Source organism: Micromys minutus (assembly GCF_963924665.1).
Source record: "Micromys minutus genome assembly, chromosome: 27".
Lineage (NCBI taxonomy): Eukaryota > Metazoa > Chordata > Mammalia > Rodentia > Muridae > Micromys > Micromys minutus.
Genome location: NC_137962.1, coordinates 19,139,146 through 19,150,360, shown reverse-complemented (window position 1 = coordinate 19,150,360; position 11,215 = coordinate 19,139,146). Strand labels below are relative to the sequence as shown.

At 51.4% G+C, this 11,215-nt stretch overlaps 1 protein-coding gene across 2 annotated transcripts; it reads right to left on the bottom strand.

Annotated features, from left to right (window-relative positions):
* Window positions 1-430: 430 nt before the first annotated feature.
* ITGB7 (integrin subunit beta 7) lies at window positions 431-10,035 on the bottom strand. Of its 2 annotated transcripts, XM_080939040.1 has the most exons (14): window positions 9,832-10,035; window positions 7,603-7,804; window positions 7,354-7,524; window positions 6,394-6,635; window positions 5,890-6,048; window positions 5,610-5,705; window positions 5,338-5,427; window positions 3,761-3,907; window positions 3,026-3,219; window positions 2,273-2,496; window positions 1,525-1,744; window positions 1,200-1,408; window positions 805-965; window positions 431-675 (listed from the first exon to the last, which is right to left on the bottom strand). In XM_080939040.1, exons 1-14 carry the CDS (start codon window positions 10,030-10,032, stop codon window positions 586-588), a joined length of 2,406 nt encoding a protein of 801 aa, XP_080795166.1. In that variant the 5' UTR covers window positions 10,033-10,035; the 3' UTR covers window positions 431-585. The 2 variants fall into 2 exon arrangements, with proteins under 2 accessions (XP_080795166.1, XP_080795167.1); XM_080939041.1 differs by lacking the exons at window positions 5,610-5,705; window positions 9,832-10,035 and having other exon boundaries at window positions 7,603-7,699.
* Between the last annotated feature and the right edge of the window lie 1,180 nt (window positions 10,036-11,215).

Sequence of the window (11,215 nt, the reverse complement as noted above, 5' to 3'; positions counted from 1 at the left end):
AAAAAGACGACACTTTTCTACATTCCTCGTCCTCTCTAAGAAGACTTGATGTGTTGGGGAAGCTTTTTCTCCAAAGGCCAGAGTGGTTTCAATAGGTTGCTTTTCTCCCCTCAATACAAACCCCCTACAACTTGCAGCAGGGCCAGCTGTCCTGTTAAAACATCTTTTTTTCCATAGAGAAGCATCAGAGGCAAAAACATACCATTTCTGCTTTTAAAAAACAATAAAAGGCTCTCAACAGCCTGACAGAATCAGGTCAGGTCTGCCTCCTGCTAGGAAGGGTACCTTCAAAGGTAGTGCCTCCAGCATCCAAGACCCCACCAACTCAGGTGTGAGACCTTGGCTACATAGTCTGTATTTTTCTTTCTGGTTTTGTTCCGAAGTGAAGTAGAGGCTGGAAATCTGAAGCAAAAAGCTTTATCATGGAAGGATCAGCCCTTCATGTGGTGGGCGTGGCTATGCAGTGGTAAGCTGCCCTCTGAAGGTCACTCTGAGAAAAATGCAGCAGCAGCAGCTTTGCCTCACAAACATAGCCCCGGCCCCACTGTCCCCACTGTCCCCACCGTCCAAGACAAGAATCCTAAGTCAGTCATCCTCTGGGGTTGGACCATTTGTTCCTTGGAAGCCAGGGTTGACAGTGGTTGTGACCGCACTTTTGTAGAGAGGGTTGCTGTCCTGTGAGAAAATGTACATTATAAGGAGAACTCTCAGGCTCTCCCCATTACTGCCCCAGGAGGCCAGATCTAGAAGGCCTGGTTATGCTGAGGGAGGAATTTGCCTGGGAAGCTTCAGAGCTGGCCTCACCTGCTTCCAGTTGAGTTGCTGCCTCTCCTTCTCAAAGCGGTTGTACTCTCGGCGATCATAGATTTCCACGGAGAGCCGGTAAGCCAGGACCAGCCCGAGTCCCACTGCCACGATGCCTCCTACACAGCCCAGTATGATGGTACTGGTATGATCCACTCCCTCTGATGGAGCCAAGGCATAATGGCTGATCCACAGTTAACCCAAAGAGTGCCTAGCCTCCCCAGCCCAGTCATTGAAAACCGGACCCAAAAGAACCCAAGGCTGTCCTCCCTCCTAGGACCTTAGTCTCATCCCCTCTGCCTTTGCCCTAGGTTTCCAGCTATTTCAAACCCTTTACCCTTGTCTTGCATCCCCAGTTCTGAGGTTCTGCTTGGTAAGTCCCACCTATGACTTACTCTCTTGGGGTTTTACTCTCAATACGACCCCTCCTCGGGCCACATTCTCCACCAGGAAGAAGAACAGCTGGTTGTCTGGTGTCCTCTCTTTGCACCAACCATCATCCAAGTTAGGGGCCAAAGCCAAGGTCACATTCACGTCAGCACAGGCCACGCTGCAGTTAGCCGCCAGGGGTCCGGTACCAAACGCCCCACACTCTGCACAATCCCTGTCCCACAAATGCCAACTCATGGATTCACATCTGGGCAGCTGTTACCCACCAGCCCTCAGCACACACCCTCAGGGACAATGGGCAGGAATTCTCAGCAAGCTTCACTGCCTCACCTGTATTGCTCACACGGTGACTTGCAGCCTAGGCACTGGTCACACAGAGCCCCATAATAGCCGTCCAGGCACTGGCAGTGGTTACACTTGCAGACTCCACGCCCACTGCAGAGCCCTCCTTCAGGACTGACACACCTGTCCACACTCTCACTGCACTCACATGCTCTGCCAGTGTGGTTGGAGTGACAGTAACACACTCCACACCGGCAGTGCCCAAAGCCTAGGGAAGAACCGTGCAGAGGGTGACCACCATTCACACATGGTTGGCGCAGCATCCCTCCACCATGTGTCCACCATGCCAGGCACATCCTCTGGCTCATATGCCAGTCTTTGAAATTTCCTCTCAGAGTTGGAAGTGCCCTAGAAAGCCCTCTTCCCTCTCCCTCCTCCCCTCCCTCCTCCTCTCCATTCTCTCTTCTTCCTCCCCTTCTCCCCTCCCCCTCCTCTTCTTCCCCTCCCCTTCCCCTCCCTCCTCCCCTCCTTCTCCCCTCCCCCTCCTCTCCTCCCTTTTCCCTCCCCTTCTCTTCTTTCCCTCCCCCTCTTCCCTCCCTCCTCCCCTCCTTCTCCCCTCCCCCTCCTCTCCTCCCTTTTCCCTCCCCTTCTCTTCTTTCCCTCCCCCTCTTCCCTCCCTCCTCCCCTCCTTCTTCCCTTCTCCCTCCCCTTCTCCCCTCCCCCTCCTCCTCCTCTTCTTCCCCTCCCCCTCTTTCCTCCCTCTCCCTCCCCCTTCATCTTCCCCAAGGCTCTGTACCTCCACAGAGGATGCCTTCGTGCCGCTCACAGCTCGCATCATCACATTCGCACAGAAGCCCAGAGCTCTGTCCGCTGCAGCTACAGCGGCCACACTGGCATCGACCCTTCCCACTGCATAGGGGCCCTGTCCCATTTGGGGCCCGGCAACCAGATTCCAAATCTGGGGAGGACAGCTCAGCCTCAGAGCATTCACATAGCTGACCAACACGGCCAGGAGCACAGCTGGCAGGGGAAAACAGAGAGGTGGGTCAGAGTTTAATCATCTCTGACCTGTCTCTCAAAAGACCCTGGGCTAGCAGTTTCTAACCTGTGGGTTGCAATCCTTTGGGAGTCAAATGGCCCTTTCTCAGGGGTCCCCCAAGACCATGGAAAACAGATCTTTACATTGCAATTCAGAGTAGTAGCAAAATTAGTTATGAGACCGCAGTGAGAAGTAATTTTACAGTTTGGGGTCACCCCAACATTGCAGTTGCAGTGTTAGAAAGGTTGAGAACCGCTGCACTATGGCCTTGTTCTCAAGGGAAAAGGAGACAGAGCAGCTGAAACTAAGATATAGAAGTGTTCCAAGGGTCAAGGCGGGGAAGGGGGACTCGGGTCAAGGTGAAGACCTTAGCTTATATGTGAGGCTTTGGGGTATGACATTCAGGTAGAGTTCTGAGATGTCTAGGAGACTCCAGGAGGGCAGAGAGCAAAGGAGGAACACGGGAGACGGTCAGTTGCTGGGAGCTAAGGGAGTACAGAAAACCCTCACCTGCATATCCCGCATTGAAGGTCCCCCTGTCCATCACTGCAGTAAGGAGCGTGAGGCTGGGCATCACCACAGTTACAGTCACACAGTGTGTTCATCTCCACAGTTAACTCCTCTGAGAAGCCAAGGGCCCAGAGCCGTAGGACATGGGCTTCTGGGAGGCAGTGAGAGGCTTGAAGAGTAACCCAGAAATCCACCTGAAGACAAGAGGGCCAGACAGAGCTATACACCCCCTCATGTACACACACACAAGCGCTCACACACACACACCCTTGTGTACACACACACACATCATCATGTATACACCCTGAAGACAGGAGGACCAAACAAAGCTATACACCCCCTCATGTACATACATACATATACACACTCATGTACACACACACACTCATGTATACACACACAAACACACACACACACACTCATGTACACACATACACTCCAACACACCCTCATGTTATACACACACATACACACCCTGAAGACAGGAAGATCAGACAAAGCTATACACACATACACACACACCCTAATGTACACACACACACACACACACATATACACACACACACACACAGAGTCTACTAACCACGCAGAACCCTAGCCCTTAGTGTACTAATTACACAAGAAAGTGCACCCGTCCTCCATGGCTGCCCCCACGCCCCAAGTTCCCTGCTTGTTTTCCACTTCCACACCCACTTTCCCCGTAGTAAGTGGGAAGGCTGGCTGACTGGCTCTTACCATCTGGTTGACTCGGACGTGATTGCACCGTCCCCGGTCCCCAGCCTCACCCTCCCTCTTCTCAGGACCCCTACAGTGAGATTCAAAAGAGATGCTGACTCCAGGTGGGAGTGAAGAGTGTTCTAGAGTCACAGTAGATGACAGGCTCTGTAGAAAGAGGGGGAGGATGTAATCCTGTGAAAGCAAACCCCTCCCACCCCCCCACCCCCCCACCCCGCACCCAGGATCTAGAGCCACATGCGCTCTAGACACACAGCCATGTGTGTAGGATCTACCAGGCAGACTCATTCAGTATGATTATCTGTGGAGGCCAGCACTGTCTCAGACTTTTCACCACGGTTAAGAGATTGGTGTTGGGTAGGGACCGTGATTCTAATTGAATCAGATATGCTAGGCCAGTGTCCACTAAGTTCTGTATCTCTACTCACCAATGTCAAGGACACATCCTTCTTGTTTATTGAGACAGGGTCTCTGTAGCCCAAGCTGGCCTTGAAAATTCCTGATCCTTCCGCCTCTGCCACTCAGGTGTAGACTCACAGTCATGTGACACCATGTTCAGGTAATAAATAATAAGGTCCTTGCTACGGACTGTAACACAATCAGGCAAGGTGCTATACACCTTTAATCCCAGGAAGGGGGGGGGGGAGCCAAGGCAAGCAAGCGGATCCCTGTGAGTTCAAGGCCAGCCTGGTTTACACACATGGAATTCTAAGACAGCCAGGACTACTTAGAGAGACCCTGTGTTTAAAATAAATAAATAAAAAGTAAGAAGAGGTCTACAGTCTAGAGAAGAAATGAGCCTTCCGCTCAAGAGATGGTCAAGCTCCACAAAATTCTGTTCCTGAGTTTTACAAATGTAGTGTAAGCATCAAGTCCCCCAATCTTTCCAAATAGCTTCCTATATTGATTTCCTTGGTAAAATGGGGGTGAGAGTAGTTATGAAACAGGCAGGCAGGCAGGACCTCATGGTACAGGATGGTAATCTAAGGTCCAAACAAGGGTATGGGAGGTTCAATGGCTACACAATGCCTCCAAATAAAAAATAAAGTGCTGACAGTGTAGCTCAGGGTTAGAATTCTTGCCCAGCAAACAAGAGACCCTGGGTCTAGTCCCCAGCACTGTCTATATACACTGGACCTGCCAGACACACCAGCAGAGGGCAGCAGATCCCATTACAGATGGTTGTGAGCCACCATGTGGTTGCTGGGACTTGAACTCAAGACCTCTGGAAGAGCAGTCAGTGCTCTTAACCTCTGAGCTGTCTCTCCAGCCCTCCTCTGGCATTCTTAAATATGGCTTACATGAATAAAAAAGGGATAGAATTATGGCTCAGTAAAGAATATAGCTCGGTGGCAGAATGCTCACCTAGCATAGCAAAGCCTTAGACTCAATCTTCCATATGCAAGGAAATACATATATTTATGGATGTGAGTATATGAAACAGCTAAGGGCAGCCATGTGCAAAGTGTAGGTAGGAGCTGTGAAAGTGTAGAACCCAGAATTCTCGTACCCTCTCAGTGATGCCCTGACACCTGAGGACCCTTCTCCATCTCCCCCGCCCCCCAGTCTCTACTCACGTCATAAGCATCCAAGATGAGCTGCACCACATTGCTGGAGTCCTCACTGAGCTCCCCGACAGCAGACTTGGGAATCAGCTGGCTCAGCTCCTGGGTTACGAAGAGGGGAGAGAGGGATAATGAATGAAGCTTTAAGAGAATGGACTTCGGGGGGGGGGGGGTGCGCAGGGTCTGAAAGAGCTCTGTGGGAAGAACACAATAGGTTGGAGTCAGGGGCTAAGAAATGATGGGAGGCATTGGATCAGAATGTCTTTACTCAGAGACTCTCTCACCTGATACACAGGCAGCGTTGCACCGGTGACAGCAAAGATAGGTTGGATATTCGCTGCAGTGAGGACCTGGGCTACTTGGCCCACAGAGGGATAGTCCTGAGGCAGAGAGGGAACAGGTGACTATTGCTGGTCTCCCTTCAGTATGCCAAGTACACTGAACAAAGAGAGCCAGGACCCAGAATCCCACCAGCAGGGGCAGCCCGGAAGGATGGCAGTGTCCCAGGATGAGTTCTGAAAGAAGAGCTGGGGCTCACACTCACACAGGGGAGGGAGGACTCACAAACTCTGCGCTGTTGGTGTAGACGCCATTGTTATCCAGGTGGCACCGCCCATCGCTGGGCATGAAGATGCCACCCAGTTTCCCATCCCCAGCTGTGTGGAAGGTATCGTCTGAAGTGAACACCAGAAGTCGGGACACGTTTCTCCAGCCAATCTGCTCCTGAGGGGGAAGGGGGCAACCTGTACCTGGCCATGGCATTTGAGCCATCCCAGTCGAAGAAATCAGCAAAATGGTTCTAAGTCAGTTTGTCTGCCACCCTTCCCATCTCTAATTCTCTGCTCCAGGATCTCTGAACACCCTCCTCCAAACAAGTCTGTTGTTAGTGGAGGCCCTTTTATGAACTAGGAAAAGTGCCTCTTCTTCAGAATGGTATACCCCATTATACCAGATAACTTCTAAGGCAAGCATGCACACCTCAGTGAGAGGATACAGATGTACCCCACGTCCACAACAGGCATCCTGGCCCCAGACAGCTCCTGGGCTCCGGTCCTAACCCTATCTCACCTGGCAGAGCGCAGCCTGCAAAATGGCGTCAAAGCCACCTTCAGGTGAGTCCAGGTTGCCAGAGACATTCTGGCGTCCCACCTCTCTCTCGAAGGCTTGAGCGTCCCCGGTGAGGGACAACACGTGGTGAAAGCTGAAGGGTGGCTGACAGCGCTCCAGCCGGCTGGGGCACGGGTGTCGAAGCTTGGAGGGCACTGTGCTTACAAAGGGCAGAACCGTTTTGTCCACGAAGGAGCCAAAACCTGAAAGCAATGAGGTCAGAGGTTGGAGACAGGACGTAAGAGTCCTTGCAAAATACTCAGACTACACCTATACGTCAGGGACCTGGCACCCAGTGGGGGCAAAAATGTGCCTCAGGAACGTGGGAATAGAGGAGATGAAGAGGAGGACCCAACAGCGGTAGCCTTCCTGGAGGCTGAGGCCACCAGGGTCAAGCAGAAGGCAGCACAGAGGGGGTGCTTTATTTTGACTCAGGGTGGCTCTGTGTAGCCCTGGCTGTCCTGGGACTGGCTCTGTAGACCGGGTTGTCCTCAAACTCGGAGCTCTGTCTGCCTCTGCCTCCAGAATGCTGCTGGGATTAAAGGTATGCATCACCACCACCACCACCTGGCAAGAGGGTGCTTTTGAGCCATGGGGAACAAAAGCATTACAGAATGTGGAACAGGAACGTTGCATCTAGATTATCCAGAACCCCTGGGTTGAGACGGAAGCATAAGGACAGTGTCCAACCAGCCGTATGTCTGGACAGTCTTTTAGATTCTGAGCCTCAGCTGGCCTTCGTGGAAGGCAAGGGATCCTCCAATGGTTGATCCTAAACTCCTCGAGCTTAGTCCTAGATGAGTGTCTCTTGGGAGAGATGTCAAGATCCAATGGCCTGTTAAATAATGGGTGAGTCCAGGGCGGTGGTGGAAGCCAAAGGCAGTGACAAGGGCTGGCAGGGTCTGGGTAGCACATACTCACCTATGCGTACAGAGTGGGTGACCTCCCGAAGCCGGACCAGCAGGTCTTGCCCGAGCTGGCGCACACGTTCCAAGTCGTCCTTCATCGAATAGCTCAAGTCCATAAGGTAGTACAGGTCCACGGGGTACCCCGCAGCCCGGAGAAAGCGGACCCGGAATTTCTGGGGCTCCCCTGATAGAGAAAGGGAGGATCGACTTTGCAGCCCAGTGCATTCGAGACCAGCCAAGACTTGCACCCTGCGCCGCCCACCTGGTCGCAACGTGACGCGGATCCGCTGCGGGGTCAGCTGGGTGGCCCCTTCGCCGCGATCTCCCTGGCTGAGCGGCCTGTCCTGCAGCACCTCCTGGCGGCCTCTCGGCTCCTCCAGCTCCTGCGCGGGGCACCCGCGGGCCAGTAGCTCCTCTCGACGCGCGCAGCGCCTCTCCTCTGCCTCCCCTGAGGCAGTGAAGTTCTGTACCCCAAGAGAAGGCACACTGAACCCCAACCCCCACGGTCCGTTAACGCGACTACCAACACCACCCTGCAAACCCCGCCGCCTGCACATCCCACTCTGTTCTCGGCCAGCTTCCCGGAGCCCTGATTTATTCTCACAATCCGCTTACTCCACAGCTACTGTGGAAAACCTATAGTCCTTTCTTCTTCATCAGTGCCCAACTTCCTGTAGCAGTCTCTCCCCCCTTTCCTAATCTCAACTCCCCTTTCCCGCAGCCTTCCACCTATCCTTTCTTGTTAGAGCCACAGACTTCCTGTTGAGATCTCAGGAACCTCAGGGGGATACAGAACCCACCCCACCCTCACCCCCATAGTTCAACTTCCCCTGCATGACCCGATTAAAATAAGAAGGGGGGTCTGTCAGTCACACCAGTTTCTGGGAAGGAGGACAGAAAGACATCCGCAAGCACACACACAAACGTGCACACAGCACACACACTCACGATGTCTGTTACCCTGCACTGACTGACAAGCCGCAAGGGAAGGAAATGGTTAGGTGGCTTCTCAGTGGGCATTGGTGCCAGCCCCTAGGGAACGGAAGAGGTAGACACAGACCAGCGGTTGTCCCCAGAGCCTTATCTCTCTAGCCACTGTCTAGGACCTCTGCCTCCCTGCCTACAAGTCTATCTTCCAGTTTCAGTATCAGTAGTTTCTTGGACCCCCCCCCCCCAGGCAGCTGTAAATATGGCTGCCTGTCCATGTGCCCTATATCTTACCAAGTCTACACGGTTCTAAGCCTCCATCTTTCTGTGAGAGACTGCCTCTGAAGCTCTTCCGTGAGCACTTCCTCTTTAAGGCATCCAAAAAGAACAGATTTTTTGACTAGCAAGGAATACACAGTTCCCAGCATCCTGTGCCCTTCAGGTACCCCAGATCTTCCCACTGGCCTCCTCCCAACACTCTCTCCTAAGTCCACGGGTTTTTTGGAAGCTTTCATTTACTTCCTCCTCCAAGTTGCATGCTGGGAAATAATGATCTGCCCATATATGCCTGAGATAGACTCAGAAGCCCTATCATGCACATTCTGTTATGGACTGAATTCTCCCTCCAAATTCTCTATTGGCCATCTATCCATCTATCCATCTACTGTCTGAGACAGATCTTCAATATGTAGCTCTGTCTGTCCTGGAACTTGAGTTGTAGACCAGGCTGGCTTTGAACTCAGAGAGCCCTGCCTGCCTCTGCCACCCAAGTGCTTGGACTAAAGGCATGTGCCACAATTCCCCACCTATGTTTAATTTTTAACTCTCATTGTGATGGTATGTGAGGTGAGGCCTTCAGATAGTGGTTGGGTTTAGGTGAAGTCCTGAGGGTGAAACCCTCATAATAAAATGTGCCCTCTTAAGATGTGACAGCTAGGGCTGGAGAGGTGGCTCAGTGGTTTACAGCACTCACTGCTCTTTCCTGAGGACTCAAGTTCAGTTCCCACCACCCACGTGGTGGTTCACAACCAGTGACTCCAGTTCTAAGGGCCCCAACACCCTCCTCTATCCTCCTCAGGAGCCTGCAGACACGGGGTGCACATCCACACACTAAAACACATGCACATAAAATAAATATCTTTTCTAAAGAATCAACAGCAGAGGAACCGCCTCCCCAGATCTCAGTCTCCACGTAATAATAGGGCAAGAAGGTAGTCCATCTCTAAGCCAGGAAAAGTCCTCCAGAGAAAACCAGATGAATTCCAAGCCTCTCAATTCATAAGAAGTATGCCTCTGTTCCATGTTGACACAGAATACTTAACTGGCCAGTCCACTTTTTCACACGCGGAAGCATAAACTCCCAGAAGGACATCTTCCTCTGAGCTCATGGGTCACGGGTTCTGTTCATGTATGCACAGAAACTTACGTGCATATGAGTCACGCATCGGAATCCTGTCTGTCCAAACTCAGTCACACATGAGACTGAAGAGTGTACCCAGGAAAATCACAAATATTCCAACACAACAGGCATCAGCACATTCAAGGGCCACAGACCCATGTTTACCAGTTGTTTGCACCATGCGCAGCTGGGGTGGGAAAGTATGCACTTCTGGCAGGAAGGAGCTGGCTGGCAGGATCCCTGCAGAGACAGGTCAGGATCCTCCCATTCTGCGGTCTCCCCCGAGGATGTAATCTTGGTATCTAACTCACTCCGACCTCCGCCCAGAACGAGCAGAAGAATGAGAACAGTTGATGAATCCACCATGGCCTGTAATGGAATATAAAGACAGACACAGGGGTCCTCAGGGAGGGCCCTAAACTTAGCTTGTGATCGACAAACTGAACCTTACCCCAACCCGCACTCTCTCCTCGGAGTTTCATAACCCCCTATGGATTCAGCAGCTTTTTTTTTTTTTTTTTTTTTTTAAGGTTTATTTATTATATATAAGTAGCTGTTATATATAATGTCTTCAGACACACCAGAAGAGGGCATCAGACCTCATTACAGATGGTTATGAGCCACAATGTGGTTGCTGGGATTTGAACTCAGGACCTCTGGAAGAGCTCTTAACCACTGAGCCATCTCTCCAGCCCCCAGCGACTTTTTCAAAATGGTACAAAGGGACAGGTGCCAGAGCAAGGGCAGGATCTCAGAGACATATCTTCCTTTGTAGACTTCAGGTACCCAGGGTGGACAAAGTAGCTTAAGAGAGGGTCTGTGAGATTACTTAGTGGTTAAGAGCACCGTGGAATTGATGAGATGGCTTACCAATCAAATCCTCTTCCAGAGGATGCCCTTCCATCCCGGGTTGCATTCCCAGCACCCAGCTCACAGCTTAGTGTAACTCTGGTTTCAGAGGATACAACACACTCTTCTGCCTCCAAGCCATGCATATGGTACTTAGAAATGCATACAGTAAGAAATAAATACTCATACTCATAAAACAAAAAAATCAATAAAATCTTAGGAGAAGGGCTGGAGAAATGGCTCAACGGTTAAGAGCACTGGTTGTTCTTCTGGTGTGTCTGAAGACAGCTATGGTATGCTCATATAAATAAAATAAATCTTTTAAAAAATTTTCTTTTAGGGAAAAAAAGAAAAGCACACTGTTTTCTGAAGGACCTGAATTCTATTCCCAGACTGCTTCAGGAATCTCGTTACTGCCCTTAACTCCCTCTCTGTGGGCACCTGTAACTCGCCACAGCCCCTCCGTGGGCACCAGAACCCGAGTGCACACATCCACACAGGTACACGTGCACACACTAATTTTTATTTTTATTCCAGGTGTAGTGGTACCACGTGGGAGGCAGAGACAAATGGATCTCTGTGATTTTGAGGCCAGTTTGGTCTACAGAGTGAGCTCCAGGCAAAGCAGAGTTATACAGTGAGATCTCTCTCAAAAACAAAGAAGGCAGGAAGGAAAAGAGGGTGGGACAGTCTGCAACAG

Bases quoted from the DNA above. Each gene is read 5' to 3' on its own strand.
- ITGB7 (XM_080939040.1), bottom strand. From the start codon at position 10,032: ATGGTGGATTCATCAACTGTTCTCATTCTTCTGCTCGTTCTGGGCGGA. The intron at 6,636-7,353 runs GTGAGTATGTGC...CATTGCTTTCAG, and splicing joins CACCCACTCTGTACGCATAG to GTTTTGGCTCCTTCGTGGAC. The intron at 1,409-1,524 runs GTGAGGCAGTGA...TTTGTGGGACAG, and splicing joins TCACCGTGTGAGCAATACAG to GGATTGTGCAGAGTGTGGGG.